The 22,016-nt window shown below is 38.7% G+C and overlaps 4 protein-coding genes across 4 annotated transcripts; 3 read left to right on the top strand and 1 right to left on the bottom strand.

Annotated features, from left to right (window-relative positions):
• The first annotated feature begins 268 nt into the window (after positions 1–268).
• Positions 269–3,890, top strand: LOC117446153 (aflatoxin B1 aldehyde reductase member 2-like). Its single transcript, XM_071203265.1, has 7 exons — positions 269–522; positions 1,652–1,679; positions 1,821–1,925; positions 2,210–2,306; positions 2,812–2,911; positions 3,057–3,186; positions 3,344–3,890. The coding sequence occupies exons 1-7, from the start codon at positions 299–301 to the stop codon at positions 3,503–3,505; spliced, it is 846 nt and encodes a 281-aa protein (XP_071059366.1). The 5' UTR covers positions 269–298; the 3' UTR covers positions 3,506–3,890.
• A 7,876-nt stretch (positions 3,891–11,766) lies between these two features.
• LOC117446489 (aflatoxin B1 aldehyde reductase member 2-like) lies at positions 11,767–15,271 on the top strand. The gene is made up of 7 exons (XM_034082689.1): positions 11,767–12,013; positions 12,771–12,958; positions 13,135–13,239; positions 13,342–13,438; positions 13,723–13,822; positions 13,951–14,080; positions 14,260–15,271. Exons 1-7 carry the CDS (start codon positions 11,818–11,820, stop codon positions 14,419–14,421), a joined length of 978 nt encoding a protein of 325 aa, XP_033938580.1. The 5' UTR covers positions 11,767–11,817; the 3' UTR covers positions 14,422–15,271.
• A 270-nt stretch (positions 15,272–15,541) lies between these two features.
• On the top strand, positions 15,542–19,133 carry LOC117446488 (aflatoxin B1 aldehyde reductase member 4-like). Its single transcript, XM_034082688.2, has 7 exons — positions 15,542–16,049; positions 16,788–16,975; positions 17,156–17,260; positions 17,545–17,641; positions 18,147–18,246; positions 18,392–18,521; positions 18,680–19,133. The coding sequence occupies exons 1-7, from the start codon at positions 15,749–15,751 to the stop codon at positions 18,839–18,841; spliced, it is 1,083 nt and encodes a 360-aa protein (XP_033938579.1). The 5' UTR covers positions 15,542–15,748; the 3' UTR covers positions 18,842–19,133.
• Positions 18,989–21,880, bottom strand: mrto4 (MRT4 homolog, ribosome maturation factor). The gene is made up of 8 exons (XM_034082690.2): positions 21,774–21,880; positions 21,477–21,535; positions 20,810–20,913; positions 20,641–20,722; positions 20,482–20,549; positions 20,240–20,391; positions 19,742–19,818; positions 18,989–19,621 (listed from the first exon to the last, which is right to left on the bottom strand). Exons 1-8 carry the CDS (start codon positions 21,799–21,801, stop codon positions 19,481–19,483), a joined length of 711 nt encoding a protein of 236 aa, XP_033938581.1. The 5' UTR covers positions 21,802–21,880; the 3' UTR covers positions 18,989–19,480.
• Between the last annotated feature and the right edge of the window lie 136 nt (positions 21,881–22,016).

Genomic DNA, 22,016 nt, shown 5'->3' with positions numbered 1-22,016 from the left:
AATATGAACTCAAAAACAACAGGAAACGGGCACAGAAAACGAACTTTGCCCTGTCTCAACTACAGCTGAGCAAAGAAGCCAAATATCTCTTCAATAAAAGTAATTGCGTTTTAAAGCTGTGAAGTAACTTTACGACGCTCCCTTATCACCGCTTCCAACCGCTTTGTCTCATTGCTAGCCGCTGTACTGTAGAATGCAGTGGGTAGTAATCACCAGAAGACTGTGCACACTTGGTAAGTGTCACATTAATAAAGACAGTGTGCTTAAACATTTGCCGAGGATTGTGGCTCGTCAAAACATGTCGTCGTCTCAAAGTAAGCGGCCGATTACCTTACTGGGAACTATGGCTTTCGGAGGGCGAGCCGACGAGGAGCTGAGCATGGAGATGGTGAAGACTTTCATGGACAGGGGACACGTAATGGTGGACACAGCCTTCATGTATGTGGACGGGAAGTCTGAGACGGTCATAGGGGGCATGAATCTTCCTAAATCAGGTACATCAGGAGCATTCATAGCGACGCTGCATGCTAACGTTAACTGAGTAGTTGACCCCCCCACTGCAAGCCTGCAGACTGGCCTGGCACCAGCTTTGAATTATGGGTACCAACATTGTTAAAGGAATGGTATGCTCATGACACTCATTTTTAAATAATTATCATCCGATAAAACAGACCAGTCTCTGCCAGTCTTTTTTTTTTTTTTTAATCCGATGACATTATCAGTGATTTTAAACTGATTATATACCGAAATAACATCAACACTGTGGGCGCCGCCATTTTCCGGACGTGACGTAAAGCATGCGTTTGGTTTTCGAAGACACGTTGATCTCCATGTTATTTACTGTAGTTTCTCTCTTCAAATATGCCTCACTGTATCGCGAAATATTGCCACAATTCTGATAGGAACAATCCACGGAATGCTCGGTTCCATCTGTTGCCAAAAGGTAAGCGTAAGAAGTACATTCGGAGGCAGTGGCTAGCGAAATGTGGCCGGTGTTGCAGTATAACGTGAGTCATGACAACTGGCGATATTCTATTATTTTCGTCATAGGAATCCGGGGCGTGTACATTGAGGACCCATTGTTGACTTACCATGTCGATCGCCTCGTTTGTCGTTTACGTTCATCTTTTGCTATATCTGCCTTCCTAAGATCACTTTGATGGACATTCAGTACTCGTATGTGAGGTTGTGGGTGAGAGGTGGATATCGTGACGCTTACAGGGAGGTATCGAACATTACAAAGTAGGTGACTGTGTGGATGCCTGTTCAAAATATTGCAAACTTGAATAAATCATTTAAATTATATATTTGTGTCCGACTTTCATTTGTACATCGTTCTTAATGTGATGTATAGTAGCTCTGATAGCTGTCCATACCTTCAGACAGCCTAAAAGTAAAACACAAGTCGTTTATTCACAGCCCGAACGCTCATCGAGATGACTGGATCACTCATGACAGGTTGTGATCAGCTCCGATTAAATTGTGATATCAATGCTGTAGCTATTCTCCAGGGAGCACGTATTTTTTTATGAAATACCTGTATCCCTCTCATCACAACAAGACTACACTGTGCAGGAAAAACAATTATATACATGAAAATAACCTTGATGAATGGGTAATAAGTTGTATTTATTTCCTGACCAACATTTAGCTGGAAGACTGGGATACACCCTCATTGTGTGAGGCTGAAACCTTTCTTGTAATGTGACACATCAAAGATGAAAACATGTTTGTATACATTATAAGTTACATTCATGATACTGCACCTATTTGTTAGAAACATTTGATTATGTGATTTCATGTTCAAATATCACCCACAGGGAAAGTTCAAGGAGTTTGGCCTTTCAAACTATGCTTCCTGGGAAGTGGCTGAAATAGCAAGCATCTGCAGACACAACAACTGGATTGTTCCCACAGTATATCAGGTATTTACGGCCTTGTACTATCATCAATTGCATATTTTTACACTATTCAAGCTACTTATTATTTATCAATTGTGGATCCATCCATATGAACAGCTGTGTGTTCAAAATCACATTATTTGTACATAAACCTGATCATACAGTATAGGCTAGAACTCAGTGTTTTCAAAGAGACCTGCTGAAACTTTTGTGCCAATGCTAATTCAGAATTGCAGTAGTGTTTGTTGCAGAGATCCACTGTTCGACATTTTGTGCAGCTTAACTTAGACTATTACAACTTTTCACAGGGGATGTACAATGCCACTACAAGACAAGTTGAGACCGAGTTGCTGCCATGTCTGAGATATTTCGGAATGAGATTCTACGCATACAATCCTCTAGCAGGTGCAATATATCTTCCTTCTGTTGGATAGATAGCCTCTGACTTTTCCCCTAGCACCAACTGCAGGTCAACACTTGTAAAATATCTTAGCCTCTACCATTTTAATTGATACAAAAACAAACAGACATTTACTGTATAGTGCCTAAATGACCTAATGTTTTTTGATTATATCTCATTTTGACTCTCGCGCCACCATGAGGGTGTCATTGGTGATTTTGAGTGAAATGTCAGAGCAGCTATAGGTTATATCTATCATGCTAATTAGCACATTTTAGTATACCAACACACTGCTCTAATGATAAATATGGTAATCGCCTGCATGTTATCTTTTAATGTAACACAAAGCACCACTGTGACTATGGCCAGCCTTACCATGGTTGTTTTTTTATCTTTACTGTAACAGTTTCTCAAAATGTAGCTTCAAACTGTTTTGTTTGGTGTGAAGGACAACATTTAGAAGATTGAGATCATTATGTTTTGAACTCTGACTTTATACCCCCTCTGCAGGTGGCCTGCTGACAGGAAAGTACCATTACCAAGACAAGGAGGGTTCCCAGCCTGAAGGGCGGTTCTTTGGTAACAAGTGGGCTGCTGCATATAGGGACAGGTAAATGACTCCTTGTTTACTTTTGAGGTTTTTCCAATAAGAAACTTGTTTTAAGTAGTTTCATGTTTGGGTTGTTTTCTTCATTTTTGCTGTCATGTACATTTACAATTGATCAAACAATTGTGTTTGTCCTCTTCTGTGTCAGATACTGGAAGCCGAGTCAGTTTGACGCAATAAAGGTTGTTATTGAGGCCTTGGAGACAGTTTACGGCTCAGAGAAACCCACCATGACATCTGCTGCTATGCGCTGGATGTACCATCACTCCCAACTTAAGGTACCTATATTGTGCACGTATTTATTAGGTAAAATGTATACCCATCTCAACACTAGAGTCTGAAGGCTGTTTTTGTGCTCACAGGAGTTTGAGATAGTTATACCATATATAACACCTTTTCAATTTAAAATGTACATGTAATTGTCTGCTGTTCCAGGGGGATCTTGGTGATGGAGTCATCATTGGTATGTCAAGTATGGATCAACTTCAGCAAAACTTGGCAGCTGCAGAGGAGGGTCCTCTGGATGAGAGAGTGGTCAATGCTTTTAATGACGCCTGGAATCTCATAGCCCACGAGTGTCCAAACTACTTCCGCTAAAGAGACATATCTGCCAAGTCAAACTTTTGTTTGCCCTCAAATTTAAAGAGAAAAAAAAAACAGCTAACGCTCCTTTCCACTAGTGAAGACCTTGCACTTGTTCTTGAAATGAGCCTTCTCTTAGAAATGAATCAAATGGAGACCCGAATGCATTATGTTTAGAGCACTTGTTAATGTACAAATGTAAAAACAAAAATATTCTTTCAGGGGGAAAAAAAATAACATGTTCTGAAGTCTGCCTTAATTAAACTGTTACAATAAAATGAAAACAATGTTTTGTTCAGAACAAAATGTTTTTGTATTTTTGTACAGATAAAATACATCAAGTCGGTTGGTTCAGCACATGAAATGACATGTGCTTATTTGATTTGGCAAAATACACAACCCAGTCTCACGGCATTTCGTGTTCACCAACACGATTTGCCCCTTTTTTTCGTGTTGCACAGCACGATTTTAAAAGCAATGTATTTCTACTGGTAATGTGTTTCGTGCCTGCAGCACGTCTTTTTCTCCGGTCGGGTCGTGGAAGACCGGAAGCTGTGTGGTTCATAAAAACATGTTCTTACTCAATATCAAGCCACAATTATTGCTTTTATTTTAAATCGTATAATTTCTGACTTTTGTTGCCGTCTGTGAGGAAAATAAATGGGGCTCAGAGCCTCAGGATACTGAAATCTGTATTTTTAAATATTTTTTCCTTCCAATTTGTTATTCTTTTCAAAATAACACAATGTTATTTACTCACCAATAACACACAATTATCCTTGCTTTTATTTATTGGTTTAATTCCATAATCTCGGGCTTTTTTGGTGTCCGTCAGGAACTGAATTTCAAAATAAAAATAACCGGAAACAGACGTAGGCCTATAAGGGACATTTCGAGCATCATTGCGATTGTCAACATTTCTGAGTTTAGGATGGCCGAAGACACTACACTACCCATAATCCCCAGCTATCGTTTAGGACTACAGTCCCCGTAAGGTTACGCAGAGCATCAAACAGCTGTTTGAAATGGAAGGAAACCACGCCAGACTATCCAAAACTGGAATCGAACACCCCCCCAGAACTACACATGCTGTCTATTGTGTTTCGCAAAATGTTCTATGGGACGTCTCTACTGAACGTAGAAGTTGCCAGTATTAAACACATTGGTGTTATCAAATGTAAAACATATAATTAATAAATGGGTGAAAATCGCTTGTGTCCATAATGCGCAGCATTAATATATACCCACATGACAGCTCATTGCTACTTTGTAATTCTACTCCACGACAATTCAGAGGTTAACCTGGTATTTTTACTCCACTGCATTTATTTGAGTTACTTTGCAGATTCTGATTAATTATGTGAAATATAAACAACCCTTAAATCAGACTTTAGTTACACCTGAGTAAAATTCAGGTAAGGTGATTGTCAAGTGCCAACAATCAGGAGAGATATTTGATAGTTGGTGCTTGAGAAGACTAAACATATATCTGCAATTGACATGAATGGAAACAAGTAATAAAGTATATTAATTACTCGTTATTCTCTACTAATAGTTAATTAAAGACTGTATATTATGGCTATTTTGCACATCCCTTTCAAGATTTTCAAAGGTGTATTGACATATCATACACAACTACGGTGTAGTTATGCAATGAATGAAAAACTTGGGTCACAGGTTCCTCAACAGTGCATTACAAGACATCTATCAATATGTGTGTACCTCCACCATTAAACTGTCATATTCTGCACATTTCTTATACTATCTACATACATAAGAGTATAATTAATGTGTATAATACCAGTTAAAATAAGTGCTTCAACATAGTTAACATTGCAGGAAAGCAATATATTAGACGTTAAGTACTTTGCAGGCTTAATATTTATCTGTAGATAGATACCCCCAAAGACCTTAATCTGTTATTTAATGTTTAAATAAAGGTTAATCCGTTTTTCTGTTTTGCACCTCCTCCTATTAATATCTTTGTACATCCTGCACTAAACTGTTTTATTGTAGAGATCACTTATAGTATCTTCTTTTATATTCTATATTTCTATATTTCTACTTTCCCCCTATGAAAGTATGTACTCTTAATATGTTTTTAATCAAATATAACACATAAAAACAATAATTCAATAACGTGCTTTAACCACTAGGACGTGCACACAAGGTACACACAGCCATAATAACTTTGTATTATTAGTGTGTATGTACAACATCTGAAGATGTATAGTTTTATGCATGCTTTCACATAATTTTACAGCATATTGCTATACTATTTCAGACTCAGTATTTACATTCTTACATTAAAAAAAAATCAGTAATATCTTTAAAAACTACAGTCCTTTTCTATCAGCTGTGCACCGTTATGGTGTAAATATAACCTATCTATGAATTAGATCAAATGTAAAAGTCAGCCGAATTAGTGTTGATACTGCAAGGAGACGTATTGTGTGAAGAGAAATTGAAGATGTTGTTTAATTGTTGATATATTTATGATCCACGTCAAGTATTCAGTTTCGGCGGCATTTCTTCCAGTTTTTCCAAAGGTCTTCTCATCAGGGCTCTCTAAATAAAGAACTACGGCAGATCTGTAATATGTAATGCAGCCGAACCGTGTATTACAATGCCGTTATGTGATGACTTTCAAAGAGAAAAGCAAGAGCACTCGGAATTAAGTATTATTTTATTCTTTTAAAATGTTTTCCGGATTTCATATAATATAAACACCAAATCCCAGCATGCATTGCGGCTAACACATCCAATCAGCGAGCTTAAAACCATAGCTGAGGATCTTGGGTAATCGCTCGAAATGCCTACGTCTGTTTCCGGTTATATTTATTTTGAAATTCAGTTCCTGACAGACGCCAAAAAAGCCCGAGATTATGGAATTAAACCAATAAATAAAAGCAAGGATAATTGTGTGTTATTGGTGAGTAAATAACAGTGTGTTATTTTGAAAAGAATAACAAATTAGAACGAAAAAAAGATTTAAAAAATACAGATTTCAGTATCCTGAGGCTCTGAGCCCCATTTATTTTCCTCACAGACGGCAACAAAAGTCAGAAATTATACGATTTAAAATAAAAGCAATAACTGTGGCTTGATATTGAGTAAGAACATGTTTTTATGAACCACACAGCTTCCGGTCTTCCTCGACCCGACCGGAGAAAAAGACGTGCTGCAGCCTGCAGGCACGAAACACATTACCAGTAGAAATACATTGCTTTTAAAATCGTGCTGTGCAACACGAAAAAAAGGGGCAAATCGTGTTGGTGAACACGAATCAATAGATTAAAAATCGTGTTGGTGAACACGAAATGCCGTGAGACTGGGTTGAAATACAAGAAACATCAACATGATAACATATGGTAGATCATGAAGTCTTTAACTCTGGTAATCTGTTTTTACTGAACAACAATTCAGCCCGAAGCTGAACTGGTGAATGTAGGACAGTAGTTTGTTTTGGGGTAAAAAAAGACAAAGGACAGAGATCACAGACTTCAGGGGAGCACTAGCAGTCAGGCTGAATGGTTTTTAGATCAATGTCCCTCTGCTGTTAAAGGCAAGTGTAAACGCTTCTCTTGCCCTTGCAGATGATTTATTCTGCATCTTCATCATCTTCCTCTCCATTATCCATAGGCTCTTCCCCACCTGCAACGTTTTCAAACTCGCCTGTTTCTGAGTTCCACATACATTTGATCTGCACCTTGAATTCTGCCATCTCAATGTTGAAGAGTTTCTATGGTCAGAAAAAGAGCCACAGTCAGTTAAACACAGGGCAGTTTATTGGCCAGAATCTGGTAATGGTACACGTTACGACATGGACAATATTTTCTGTAGTCAACAGTCAAGAACTCACCAGAATACGAGCCTGCTCAGGAGTGAGCACATCTCCATCCTTACAGACTTCATGGTCCTTCAGGAGGGTCACCACGCCTTTAAAAACAGATAAATAATGTGACTATCATGACTCAACCGATTTGAAGAAATTACTAAGTTAAGAGGGGGAGAATCACCTGGTGCCCTCAAAAGATATCTGATCCCTTCTATAAAAGTAGTGACTGTGCTGCAAATGTCCGATAAAGCACACCCTTCTGTGCTCTGGATTTATTGTTTTCAATAAGCCAAAACAGTCATTCACTGACTTCAGTAAATCAAATATGTTTCGGGGAGATTTCCAGAGGTGAATTGTTTTGAACAGTTGAAAAACTATTTAATTAGGCCTATAATTAAAATCTCTCCTGCTGTTTAAATGTGTTGTATTTATGCATCTGAGTTGTTAAGCACCGTTGGGCGGAGTGTTGAAGACAAATAGTGTTGAGAAAGTGACCATTACATTGTTGGTTTTGGTCTTTGAAAAAAAAATGTTGTCAAAAGGAAAAGTAAATAACGCCAGATAATGACCTTTCTTTAGAGCAGTGGGAAGTCCTAATTGCCTCACACTGCGGTACTTTTCCCACAAAGGTTCATGCGAACTTAGTTCATGAGAACTCTTTAGTTCGCATGAACTAAGTACAGATCGCGTTCACACCAGAAAAAGTCCCTGGGGGTGGATTAGGCAAATGAAGCCGCTGACGTCACTTCTTCTTCTTCTGATTTGGGTTTACTGGCAGGCCGCAACCCACTTCAGGCCGCCCAAAGTCCCCGGCCGGAAGTCCCCGGAGTTGGGGACTGGCTTCAGAGTAAATCGCCAGAGCGCCGACACCTCCTCATCTCCACCGCTCCCATGTTTTATTTTGTGTTGCCATAAGTTAGTCTCTCTGCGTTTCTGCGCTGGGCTAATGCTAATAATGCTAATGCGAGGATAATAAAATGGCGGCTTCACAAAACTTTTTGGGAGTTTTACGGGGCGTGGTTTGCAATTCGCCCAGCCAATCAGGAATATATATTTGCAGAATAGCCTACTTTGTTTCCAAAACAATTTGTTTCACTCCTGTCGGTTGGGGGGGGGGCCTCATCTCACAATGTCGCTTGGGGCCCCAAGTTGGCCAGGGGCGGCCCTGGCTGTAAATATAATAAGCCTCTGTCTAAAATGGACAACATTGTTAGGAGATTTAAGCTATAGCCTACTGCGATTCTGCACTGCGGTCAACTCAGCCGCCTCTCGAGTTTGTTTTTTCAAATCAGCTGCTCTTCATTATTCCTGCTATATTTGACGAGTGATACAAATATGTGTTACCATAAGTTCTTAAGGAAACTGACACTGTTGGACTCGGTTCTAGTTTGACTTCTACCAGAAATAAAATGAAGAACTTTTACTGTGATGATAAAAAATATATAATTTTACCATTAGTTCTTAATGAAATTGATACTGTTTGACTTTGTATTAGCCTATTACTATACATTGAAGTACTTTAATGTGTATTTTTGGAGAAATACTCTGTCAAAGTCCCCTGCTGAGAACAAAATCAAGCAACTTCTGCTAAGTTTGATGAGGGAATTCTTTTTTATTGCCATTAGTTCTTCGTGAGATTGATCCTGTTGGACTCAGTACTAGTGAAACTACCCCCAAAGTACTATGAAGTACTTACTGTGTACTTTTCCAACAATCCTCTGTCAATATCCCCTCCTGAGAACAAGAATGCATGTTTCTCTGCTATTTTGAATAAGCATTAAAAAACCTTTCTTCATGAGACTGATGTTGTTGGACAGAGTATTTTAAGAGGATGGTAGACATGATATCAGCAATACTTCCAGTCAGTACTCCGGCAGCAGCATTTTACACCTTGGAAAGTCAAAAAGTCTTTAGAGACTTGCCTGGATAGCTGGTCACAACTATCCTTCAGCACACTGACACACTCTGTCACTCTTGTTGGCCTCTTATGAAGCTGCTGTCTTTTAAAATATGATTATTCACAAACAAATTAAAAAAATTCAGATACATGATTTTCAAAGTAATTATTTTCAATGCTATAAATTCGGTGTCTAATAAAATTCAAATACTTCTGTCTCTTGTTTGCTTCCATAATACTGTGGCAGATGCCGGAAGTACTTGCCACTGCCTGCAGATGCCACGAAATGCGCTTGCTGTCTCTCCAGCATTCAGGGCGTTACCCCCAGAGTGTTTGTGTCTCTCAACTCGCAGGTTGTTAAAGGTGATTCTGGGTCATGACTTGCCTGTTGCCGTGGTGCTCCCCCCCCCCCCCCCTCTCCAAAACCGATACAAAAAAAGCTACTGGACGTGTTGACCCAGATTTTGTGTTAAAGTAGAGCAATTGTGAGGGGCAGTGCAGGTTAAGCAGGACTGTCTGCTTCCCTCCAGGAATGTATGATCTCAGTGAACTCTTAGCTCAATGCAGCAATTGATTGGAGCTTTGTTCAACTTATGTCACTTGAATTCCATAGATGCGACAACTACACATTTTCATTTGCTAAAGGGAAGAAATTGGTAATTGCTGCAGGTTTAAGATAGTTCCTCTCTCTAGCTCTCAACATTCCATCCCATACACACCCATTATAAAATGGTCTGAAAATGTTCTGAATACACATTTTTATGAATAAAAACTTTTCAAATACTGTGACGAAGATGACTTCGTCACGGTGGACTGACGGCTTCGGGCCTTGTACTATTGCACATGTGCTTTTATTTTGAAAAGTGTTTCCCTTTCCCCATGTCTGTTACTCCTGATTGTGTTCACCTGGTGCCCTGTGTTGTCTCCTCCCCCCCCCCCCCTCACCTGTGTCTTGTTGTGCTGATTACTGTGTAGGTATTTAGGCTCTGTTTTCCCTGTCTGTGGGGGCTGGTAGTGTGGGTGAGATCCTTGTGGCTGGTGACTGTGTTCACCTGGGCAGCAATATTGAGGCTGTGTATCCTGTACCACAGCGATGAATAAATGCCCACACCGGGTTATATTTGAATTCTCTGCCTCTGCCTCCTTGCTTGGTCGGGCCGCTCAACGGTCAGCTTCACAAATACAGTATATCAAAAAGATGAATACAAGTATTGTCACCTTTTAGCATCTTCAAAGTGGAGTATATTGCCTTCGTGGTATTAAATTAGCTTAATATTTTTATAAAAATATAAAAGGTAGAAACAAGCAAAGTGATTTTGATAATGAATGGTTTCTGAAGATAAAAGATTTGGAGTGTGGATGCTGCATAATCAGCCCGTATTTCCTGCTGATAATAGATGTGAATGATGGAAACTATAAAAACCTGTTGCTTAACTGAAAAATCACAAATGTGAAATGACTTGAATGAAAAAAGCCAAAATGCAGGATTCTGAAAAGGTTAGCAACAATGTATATGTAAGCGGTGTGGTTAAGCGATCTCTGCGTTGTGTTTTTAATGGACGAGACCCGAGCCAGTGTAAAGTTGAGACGATCTCTAATTACTGACAACAGATAAAACGATCAGTTTTACATCAATTTCCCTCACAGTGACTCCTCTCACGTGGAACATTTTCAAAAAGGGAAGAGGAAACGTGAGGGACACAATTAGGGGGGAAAGTCCTCACAACAATAAACTCCTGAGCACAGCGACCACACTTCAGAGGTTCCGCCCACTGATCTCCGACCTTGCCAGGTATTTAACATTCAATAAAATGAAGAACACAGAATAAAATAATATAAAACACAGAATTTTTTGTGATTATACAAAATTAAATTAAATAAACCCCACTGCATATTTACATCTGTTACATATAGCTGTCTTAAATATGTATGAAAAGAAAGGAGTAAAAACCCTTGGGAAATGGGTTGATTTGGATTAATAAAAGGCTAAATAATCCCACAATAATCCCACAATGTTTCATATTTGTAAAAAACTCCTTACGTATGAAAGATGTTTAAAGGTTCGATTGGAGTATGACTAGATTAAAGTAAAAAAAATGCATGAAAAGGCAACCTGAGCTGTATGGAAAGTTGGAAAAGGGCTAATGACAGATACACAAGAGATGAGGCAAGGAAAAAAGTTGACATTGGACATGTAACTTGAGTATACTGTGAAAGGTTATCATTATTTATCTTTGTTGGATTGCAAAAAAAAACAAAGTCAGCTAAGGTCTAAGCCCTCCAAAGCTTTGAAATAAAACATGTTGAATCTAAAAAGAAAATGAGGTCTCCGTTGTGCACCATCTGATGCTGCAGGGATTTCATGATCTGAATGAGCTTTTACTATCTGGCTACAATAATATTATCTCTCACATGAAGTCACGATAAGAGCACACTGATTTCTGACGTTCCTGTTTAGCAGGTTCTAACCTGCTGGTAAACGCATCCTACAGCACCACGCCCATTTTAATAACCATAGACTGTGTGAACTTTGGCCGCGGAACTCTTTTAAAGACGTGCATTATTTTGCAGAGGTTTGTGGCTCGTAGCAACATGTCGTCGTCTCAAAGTAAGCGACCGGTTTCCTTATTGGGAACTAACTCTTTCGGTAGTAAAGCCGACGCGGAGCAGAGCCTGGAGATGGTGAAGAGTTTCCTGGACAGGGGGCACGTGCTGCTGGACACAGCTATCATGTACGCGGACGGGAAGGCAGAGACGATTATAGGGAGCATGAATCTTCCTAAAACAGGTAGGCTACATGAGATGCGCCAATATAGAAGTGGTGGATAGTAGCCAAGGGAAAGTACTGTAAGTACACTTTTGTACTTGCATGCTATTTTATACTTCTGTTGAACTACAGCACAAAGGGAAATTTGATTTTGTTTTAACTCCACAACATTTATCTGATCATTGCTGCTGATTAGTACAACATATAAACAAGTATGTAATTATTATGTGGTTTGTATAAGAAAAAACGTTATTTATCCTTTGTGGAAAGTAAACAATGTAGATAAAGTATATACAGTAGCAGTAGTAGCTCCTCTTTAAAGTGATGAACGCATTATGCATCATTAATCCAATAATATTATACACACTTTTCTGACCTGGCCGATCCTGCATGTTCAGTACTTTTTTACTTCTGGTGAGTATATTTGGAAGCACATTTTTTTTTATGATTGAACAAAAAAAATTGGAATGCAGGACTTTTACTTGTGACATTGCATTGGGGCAACGAAAGGTGTAATGTGAATCCTGAAAGTCCTGCGAATAAATAAATTATCTGTGTACTTTTATGATTATCATGTTTGTGGTTTTGCGAGTAGTGCAGTACTGTAAGACAATATTAGAAGGATATTCAAGAATGATAAACTCATTGCAATAAAATTACAAGTCATATGTTTGCATATAAAGACATGGGTAGTTCTATAGATGTATGGGGATCTGATGAACATAGATTTATGTTTGCTGAGAACATGCTGTAAATGACAAGTGTTTCTGTGGGACAGTAAGCATCGCTACCAAGGCCAACCCCTGGAATGGGAAGACTCTGAAGCCAGAGAGTGTGCGCTCTCAGCTGGAAAGCTCCCTCCAGAGGCTGCAGACAGATTGTGTGGACCTTTTTTACCTCCATATCCCTGACCGTCAAAACCCCATCCAGGATACACTTAAGGCCTGCAATGAACTCCACAAAGAGGTAAATGAATGGGATGATTTATATGACTTGTGTGTTGCTGAAATCTTTCCTGTAACATGACCAGTGTTTACAACATATTTCCAACACTGTTTTTATCATAAATGACATCCAAGTTACTATTCCCTATTAAGAATATTTGATTAAACTATGATTTCATGTTCAAATATCACACACAGGGAAAGTTCAAGGAGTTTGGCCTGTCAAACTATGCTTCCTGGGAAGTGGCAGAAATCGTCAGCCTCTGCAGACTCAACAACTGGATTGTTCCCACAGTGTATCAGGTATAGATGCTAAAACAATTGCGCGATTGCATAATCAAGAACTAAAAAAATACAGATTTGTTTATCATTAAGGAGAGACTTATACCCTACAACTTTTCACAGGGGATGTACAATGCCACTACAAGACAAGTTGAGACAGAGTTGCTGCCATGTCTGAGATACTACGGAATGAGGTTCTACGCATACAATCCTCTAGCAGGTGCAATATATCTTCCTTCTATAGTACACTTTATTTGTGTTTCTGTTAAAAGGATACTCACAATTGGTGATTAATGTGTCTCCTGTTGTGGAGAAAAATACAGTTTGTCAGCCCACCACTTGGGTCGAGACTAAAATACCTCAAAAAATATTGGCTCGATTGCCTCTGATCTTTCCTCTAGCACCACCATGAGGTCAAAGTTTCACTCATCTTGTGAAATGTATGTCAAGCAGATGGATTAATACAAAAATACTTGAAATTCTGACACCGCCCCTCTTCTGCAGGTGGCCTTCTGACAGGAAAGTACCATAACATAGACAAAGATGGTCCCCTGCCTGAAGGACGATTCTCTAGTGACATCTGGGCCGCAGCATACAGGGACAGGTGAAAGATCTACATTTAAAAACGTTTTTTTTATTATGTTGCATGTTAGGTATTTATGTTTGTCTGCACTCAAGTACAATGCCAACTGATATGCCCAAAGTAATTGTGTATGTCCTTTTTTGTGTCAGATACTGGAAGCAGAGTCAGTTTGAGGCAATCGATCTGGTTATTGAGGCCTTGGAGACTGTGTACGGCTTGGAGAAACCCACCATGACATCTGCTGCTATGCGCTGGATGTACCATCACTCCCAACTTAAGGTAACTATTGTGCATATATATTTAATGCATATGTATATCTGACATCAAAACTATAGTCTGAAGACTGTATAAGGGCATACAGTAATTAGAAAATGTTATACCATATACTTTATGTGTATTTAATTATAATGCATCCTCCTAAAAACTTTGTATTTAAACATGTATGTCTGCTGTTCCAGGGGGATCTTGGTGATGGAGTCATCATTGGTATGTCAAGTATAGATCAACTTCAGCAAAACTTGGCAGCTGCAGAGGAGGGTCCTCTGGATGAGAGAGTGGTCACCGCTTTTAATGACGCCTGGAACCTAGTAGCCCACGAGTGTCCAAACTACTTCCGCTAAAGACACACAAATCTGTCCACTAATCGAGCACCCTTCAAGGGTCGAGACACACAGCATGTTGTCTGAATTATATCAAGCATCAGACATACCGATGTTAATGTCAATACTGAAACAATGTTAATGGAAACACCAAAATAATTATTTGTATGTTTATTTCTGGAACCAAATACATGAATTACCCAGTTGATTTAGTTATTTTTCAGTGCAAATTCCAGAACAAAAAGGTCCAATTCATAAAATTACCAAAACAGACAAACACAAAGTGTCAGTTGATCACTTTGTCCTGTTGGCAATCCTGTATTGAATCCAAGAATCCTTTAGGTACAAAAGCTACGATTTGAAATAGCACTACCAAACATAATGGAATAAGCTCCCAGATGTATATGCAGGCTTTCCTTTAACCACAAAGGCAACCTTTGCCTCGTGAAAAAATACAAATGTTAACTACAGGAAACTCCAGACCCCCATGGACCCTTCAGTTTGCGTGGCAATTATAGCATTAATTCCAGTAAAACTCCTTTTTCACCTCAATAACAAGTTACCTTTCAAAAGGACATACAAATAAATGCCTCAACAAATAACAGGTTAAGCCACATTATATGTATGTATGTTTCTCATGTCTTTCTAAGAAGAACCTCAAAATGTTTTTGTTTATGCTGCTTGCTTTGGTATCATGATTCATGTCCTATATATTCAGGTTATTTCTCTTAGTTTTTAAGTTTAATTGTAATTATTTGTCTGTTACTAGGTCATCCTTAACTTTGTTTGTGTATCTGTTTAGCTTTTCTTTATTAGCTTGATGTTGGTATTAGAGTATTTATATATCAGAACAGACAGCCACATGCTTCTATTGGGGATCTTTCAATAAACAATAAATAATCAAATGAGTGGTTCTTTAGTCATAATGCACTGAAGAAACCATGTAATTACTGTCAGCCCAGTTTATCATATCTACAGTAAGTATGGACTGTACATATCTGGATTGATATAGGAGAAACCCATGAGCATAATGTGATTTAGAAAAAAATAGATGGTGATTTGCTGACACTTAGTGGTTAAAACCAGAACTACATCTAATATGATCAATCCAGTAGCCTACATATTATGCAACGAGTACACTTCAGCAAATATGAACTCAAAAACAACAGGAAACGGGCACAGAAAACGAACTTTGCCCTGTCTCAACTACAGCTGAGCAAAGAAGCCAAATATCTCTTCAATAAAAGTAATTGCGTTTTAAAGCTGTGAAGTAACTTCACGACGCTCCCTTATCACCGCTTTCAACGACCTTTGCACTTTGTCTCATTGCTAGCCGCTGTACTGTAGCATGCAGTGGGTAGTAATCACCAGAAGACTGTGCACACTTGGTAAGCGTCACATTAATAAAGACAGTGTGCTTAAATATTTGCCGAGGATTGTGGCTCGTCAAAACATGTCGTCGTCTCAAAGTAAGCGGCCGATTACCTTACTGGGAACTATGGCTTTCGGAGGGCGAGCCGACGAGGAGTTGAGCATGGAGATGGTGAAGACTTTCATGGACAGGGGACACGTAATGGTGGACACAGCCTTCATGTATGTGGACGGGAAGTCTGAGACGGTCATAGGGGGCATGAATCTTCCTAAAACAGGTACATCAGGAGCACTAATATTCATAGCGACGCTGCATGCTAACGTTAACTGAGTAGTTGACCCCCCCACTGCAAGCCTGCAGACTGGCCTGGCAACAGCTTTGAATTATGGGTACCAAAATTGTTAAGGAATTGCTGTGCATTATATTGTGCATTGCCCCAATGTGCTTTTATTATTGAGAATATTGATGATGGGTTCACTTGCATTGGAAGAATTGGATGTGTCCTGGAAATTAAAACATTGTATACAATGTGCAATGTAATATTATAGGTTAAGATAAAACTTTATTAATCTGTGGGCGGAAATAAACATGCTACCCATCAGATAAAGCATATCAAATTTCTGAAAATCGCTCACATCAAAGTGATGAACACAGCCGTTCTGAAGAGTCCTTTTACTTTTAGTGCCCTTAGTAGGCCTATATTTACTGTACCATACTACTAATTACAAACAATGAAAACAATATAGGCTACTGTAACAGCGCAAGGATAAATTGCATATGATAACAATGACATGATTTGAAATTGATAATAATATTAGTGGAAAATGAAATGAGCACATTCTGATTATATGATATAAGAATGATTAACCTATTGAAATAAAAGTATAATGCTGTATATGTATATGGGTAGTTATATAGATGCATGGTGATTTGATGGACAAAGATCACTGATTGCCATTTGCTGAACACATCTCATAGATGACATACTTTTATATTGGGTGTTTCTATCTGACAGTAAGCATAGCTACCAAGGCCAACCCCTGGGATGGGAAGACTCTGAAGCCGGAGAGTGTGCGCTCTCAGCTGGAAATATCTCTCCAGAGGCTGAGGACAAATAGCGTGGAACTTTTCTACCTCCATGCCCCCGACCACCAAAACCCCATCCAGGATACACTTAAGGCCTGCAATGACCTCCACAAAGAGGTACATTAACCAGATGCTCAATTTTCTATGACTTGTTGTGTGAGGCTGAAACCTTTCTTGTAATGTGACACATCAAAGATGAAAACATGTTTGTATACATTATAAGTTACATTCATGATACTGCACCTATTTGTTAGAAACATTTGATTATGTGATTTCATGTTCAAATATCACCCACAGGGAAAGTTCAAGGAGTTTGGCCTTTCAAACTATGCTTCCTGGGAAGTGGCTGAAATAGCAAGCATCTGCAGACACAACAACTGGATTGTTCCCACAGTATATCAGGTATTTACGGCCTTGTACTATCATCAATTGCATATTTTTACACTATTCAAGCTACTTATTATTTATCAATTGTGGATCCATCCATATGAACAGCTGTGTGTTCAAAATCACATTATTTGTACATAAACCTGATCATACAGTATAGGCTAGAACTCAGTGTTTTCAAAGAGACCTGCTGAAACTTTTGTGCCAATGCTAATTCAGAATTGCAGTAGTGTTTGTTGCAGAGATCCACTGTTCGACATTTTGTGCAGCTTAACTTAGACTATTACAACTTTTCACAGGGGATGTACAATGCCACTACAAGACAAGTTGAGACCGAGTTGCTGCCATGTCTGAGATATTTCGGAATGAGATTCTACGCATACAATCCTCTAGCAGGTGCAATATATCTTCCTTCTGTTGGATAGATAGCCTCTGACTTTTCCCCTAGCACCAACTGCAGGTCAACACTTGTAAAATATCTTAGCCTCTACCATTTTAATTGATACAAAAACAAACAGACATTTACTGTATAGTGCCTAAATGACCTAATGTTTTTTGATTATATCTCATTTTGACTCTCGCGCCACCATGAGGGTGTCATTGGTGATTTTGAGTGAAATGTCAGAGCAGCTATAGGTTATATCTATCATGCTAATTAGCACATTTTAGTATACCAACACACTGCTCTAATGATAAATATGGTAATCGCCTGCATGTTATCTTTTAATGTAACACAAAGCACCACTGTGACTATGGCCAGCCTTACCATGGTTGTTTTTTTATCTTTACTGTAACAGTTTCTCAAAATGTAGCTTCAAACTGTTTTGTTTGGTGTGAAGGACAACATTTAGAAGATTGAGATCATTATGTTTTGAACTCTGACTTTATACCCCCTCTGCAGGTGGCCTGCTGACAGGAAAGTACCATTACCAAGACAAGGAGGGTTCCCAGCCTGAAGGGCGGTTCTTTGGTAACAAGTGGGCTGCTGCATATAGGGACAGGTAAATGACTCCTTGTTTACTTTTGAGGTTTTTCCAATAAGAAACTTGTTTTAAGTAGTTTCATGTTTTGGTTGTTTTCTTCATTTTTGCTGTCATGTACATTTACAATTGATCAAACAATTGTGTTTGTCCTCTTCTGTGTCAGATACTGGAAGCCGAGTCAGTTTGACGCAATAAAGGTTGTTATTGAGGCCTTGGAGACAGTTTACGGCTCAGAGAAACCCACCATGACATCTGCTGCTATGCGCTGGATGTACCATCACTCCCAACTTAAGGTACCTATATTGTGCACGTATTTATTAGGTAAAATGTATACCCATCTCAACACTAGAGTCTGAAGGCTGTTTTTGTGCTCACAGGAGTTTGAGATTGTTATACCATATATAACACCTTTTCAATTTAAAAATGTACATGTAATTGTCTGCTGTTCCAGGGGGATCTTGGTGATGGAGTCATCATTGGTATGTCAAGTATGGATCAACTTCAGCAAAACTTGGCAGCTGCAGAGGAGGGTCCTCTGGATGAGAGAGTGGTCAATGCTTTTAATGACGCCTGTAATCTCGTAGCCCACGAGTGTCCAAACTACTTCCGCTAAAGAGACATATCTGCCAAGTCAAACTTTTTTTTGCCCTCAAATTTAAAGAGAAAAAAACCCAGCTAAAGCTCCTTTCCACTAGTGAAGACCTTGCACTTGTTCTTGAAATGAGCCTTCTCTTAGAAATGAATCAAATGGAGACCAGAATTCATTATGTTTAGAGCACTTCATTGTTAATGTACAAATGTAAAAACAAAAATATTCTTTCGGGGGGGGGGGAAATAACATTTTCTGAAGTCTGCCTTAATTAAACTGTTACAATAAAATGAAAACAATGTTTTGTTCACAACAACATGTTTTTGTATTTTTCTACAGATAAAATACATCAAGTCGGTTGGTTCAGCACATTAAATGACATGTGCTTATTTGATTTGGCAAAATACAAGAAACATCAACATGATAACATATGGTAGATCAAGAAGTCTTTAACTCTGGTAATCTGTTTTTACTGAACAACAACTCAGCCCGAAGCTGAACTGGTGAATGTAGGACAGTAGTTTGTTTTGGGGTAAAAAAAGACAAAGGACAGAGATCACAGACTTCAGGGGAGAACTAGCAGTCAGGCTGAATGGTTTTTAGATCAATGTCCCTCTGCTGTTAAAGGCAAGTGTACACGCTTCTCTTGCCCTTGCAGATGATTTATTCTGCATCTTCATCATCTTCCTCTCCATTATCCATAGGCTCTTCCCCACCTGCAACGTTTTCAAACTCGCCTGTTTCTGAGTTCCACATACATTTGATCTGCACCTTGAATTCTGCCATCTCAACGTTGAAGAGTTTCTATGGTCAGAAAAAGAGCCACAGTCAATTAAACACAGGGCAGTTTATTGGCCAGAATCTGGTAATGGTACACGTTACGACATGGACAATATTTTCTGTAGTCAACAGTCAAGAACTCACCAGAATACGAGCCTGCTCAGGAGTGAGCACATCTCCATCCTTACAGACTTCATGGTCCTTCAGGAGGGTCACCACACCTTTAAAAACAGATAAATAATGTGACTATCATGACTCAACCGATTTGAAGAAATTACTAAGTTAAGAGGGGGAGAATCACCTGGTGCCCTCAAAAGATATCTGATCCCTTCTATAAAAGTAGTGACTGTGTTGCAAATGTCCGATAAAGCACACCCTTCGGTGCTCTGGATTTATTGTTTTCAATAAGCCAAAACAGTCATTCACTGACTTCAGTAAATCAAACGTGTTTCGGGGAGATTTCCAGAGGTGAATTGTTTTGAACAGTTGAAAAACTATTTAATTAGGCCTATAATTAAAATCTCTCCTGCTATTTAAATGTGTTGTATTTATGCATCTGAGTTGTTAAGCACCTTTGGGCGGAGTGTTGAAGACAAAAATATTTTTTGTCAAAAGGAAAAGTAAATAACGCCAGATAATGACCTTTCTTGAGAGCAGTGGGAAGTCCTAATTGCCTCAACTGGGGCTCCATTGAGTGAGGAAACTGATCAAGGGGTCCCTCGTCCAGTGTCGTGTCCATCAGTGCACGGTTGCCTGCTCGTGCATAATCCATCTCTTTGAAATGATTGAAGTACCTGTTGATGTAGAATACCATTTTGTCAAGTAATGAGCAATATTTTGGAAAATCACTGCAACAACATTGCATTAAGGAAAGCTGTACTTACTCTTGTACCTCTTCCTTTGTTTTGTTAGTGAATAGTACTCCTACTTCTCCTCGCAGATACTTGGTGACCTGCACATTGACGGAGATAATAAAAATGTCATCTCTATGCAGTATATTTTTACATTTTCTGGATTAACTGCACACCTTAGAGATCTCTTACCTTGTGCAAATTATCTTTGTATTCATCTGTTTCTCCTTTACCCAAGGCAACCGACATGACTTTATTTTTGCCGAAGAAGAATCTGTAAAAGAGCGGAGAGTCAAACATCTTGCCAACAACACGAGCTTAATTCATATGGAAAAAATAAATAAATCACCAGGCTTATTACCTGCTGTGTTTCCATGCTGTCCTGATATCTTTCAGTTTGTTATTCCTCATATTAGCCACAGAGAATATGAACAAGTTTCTGTACGTGTCCACACATTTCCGTAACTAAAAGGGTCAAACAGGTGGAGAATGAAGTGTTACTTCGTGTTATCCCTACAATTAACATTCTTTATAATACGGAGTATACATAAGTGTTATATATAGACTATAATATCCGTTATGCAACAATTATTTTTAATATTGATTAATCTGCCGATGATTTTCTGCTTTAAATTACTATTCTGATTATCATGTCAGAAAATAAAGCCGAAAAAGATATTCAGTTTGATGTGACATAATAAAGAAAATAAAAGACATTTAATCATACTTATTGTTGCTCCAATATCTTTTACTATCCCTACTAACAAACTGTTATGTTATTGACGTGATGAGGTCACAGAAACGTGTACCAATAGTAACTTGATTATTGTACTAAAAGCCTTAATAATGTTTTTAATTCAAACTAACTAGCATTGTTATTCACTTCATTTGTTGATGATGAATGCGTTGATTTATTTTAAAATCGTACTTTTGCTTTGAAAACATATCAAATGCCATGCCAGTAAAGCCTAATGGAATTTAAACATGTCTGCAGCTTGTTAGCATAGCATGGTTGACGCAAAACTCACCTCCTCGATTAATTTCTGTTTCGTCTGCAGTCCTTTCTTGGCTGTTTTCGTTAACGAAACTGTGGGGAAGACGATGTTAATATCAGTCAGTTATCTATGAGTTTAAGTGTCAAAGCAGAATCCCAATGTACGTCAAACACTTATTCCCCCTTGTGGAGAAGCTAAAGTTAGCATTTTAGCTAACGTTAAAGTTACTTTTCTACCGTCGAGGACAGCTGCTAGACACAAATAACCAGTTGATATCGTTATCCTATGAATTTGTTATACATTTCACAATTTGAAAGGCTATTTACTCACTTTTCTTGTCCCTCTTTGACTTCGGCATGGTTCCTTCTCACGATGCAGAGTAGCGGACGCACACGTGAAATGAGAAAGGACCCCAAATGTTTCTGTTTGGCGGAGCAGCTGACCACATGGTGCCTGACTGAAAATAAAACTTTTATTTTATAATATTTATAACTCCAACTTGCCTGACTGGGAACAGCTTGATGTACATTGCGGAAACATGTGGTGGGTAATAATGTGTGGGATGAGATCATG

Source organism: Pseudochaenichthys georgianus, chromosome 5 (genome assembly GCF_902827115.2).
Source record: "Pseudochaenichthys georgianus chromosome 5, fPseGeo1.2, whole genome shotgun sequence".
Classification (NCBI taxonomy): domain Eukaryota; kingdom Metazoa; phylum Chordata; class Actinopteri; order Perciformes; family Channichthyidae; genus Pseudochaenichthys; species Pseudochaenichthys georgianus.
Note: the sequence above shows the minus strand (reverse complement) of the source record. Positions and strands in the feature narration are given on the sequence as shown.

Excerpts from the sequence above, each read along its gene's own strand:
- LOC117446153 (XM_071203265.1), top strand. The coding sequence starts at position 299 with ATGTCGTCGTCTCAAAGTAAGCGGCCGATTACCTTACTGGGAACTATG. Across the intron at positions 2,307-2,811 it reads CGCATACAATCCTCTAGCAG|GTGGCCTGCTGACAGGAAAG; the intron begins GTGCAATATATC and ends CCCCCTCTGCAG. Across the intron at positions 2,912-3,056 it reads GCTGCTGCATATAGGGACAG|ATACTGGAAGCCGAGTCAGT; the intron begins GTAAATGACTCC and ends CTTCTGTGTCAG.
- LOC117446489 (XM_034082689.1), top strand. The coding sequence starts at position 11,818 with ATGTCGTCGTCTCAAAGTAAGCGACCGGTTTCCTTATTGGGAACTAAC. Across the intron at positions 12,959-13,134 it reads GCAATGAACTCCACAAAGAG|GGAAAGTTCAAGGAGTTTGG; the intron begins GTAAATGAATGG and ends TATCACACACAG. Across the intron at positions 13,439-13,722 it reads CGCATACAATCCTCTAGCAG|GTGGCCTTCTGACAGGAAAG; the intron begins GTGCAATATATC and ends CCTCTTCTGCAG.
- LOC117446488 (XM_034082688.2), top strand. The coding sequence starts at position 15,749 with ATGCAGTGGGTAGTAATCACCAGAAGACTGTGCACACTTGGTAAGCGT. Across the intron at positions 17,261-17,544 it reads TTGTTCCCACAGTATATCAG|GGGATGTACAATGCCACTAC; the intron begins GTATTTACGGCC and ends AACTTTTCACAG. Across the intron at positions 17,642-18,146 it reads CGCATACAATCCTCTAGCAG|GTGGCCTGCTGACAGGAAAG; the intron begins GTGCAATATATC and ends CCCCCTCTGCAG.
- mrto4 (XM_034082690.2), bottom strand. The coding sequence starts at position 21,801 with ATGCCGAAGTCAAAGAGGGACAAGAAAA. Across the intron at positions 21,536-21,773 it reads GTCAAAGAGGGACAAGAAAA|TTTCGTTAACGAAAACAGCC; the intron begins GTGAGTAAATAG and ends TCTTCCCCACAG. Across the intron at positions 19,622-19,741 it reads CTGAGCAGGCTCGTATTCTG|AAACTCTTCAACGTTGAGAT; the intron begins GTGAGTTCTTGA and ends TTCTGACCATAG.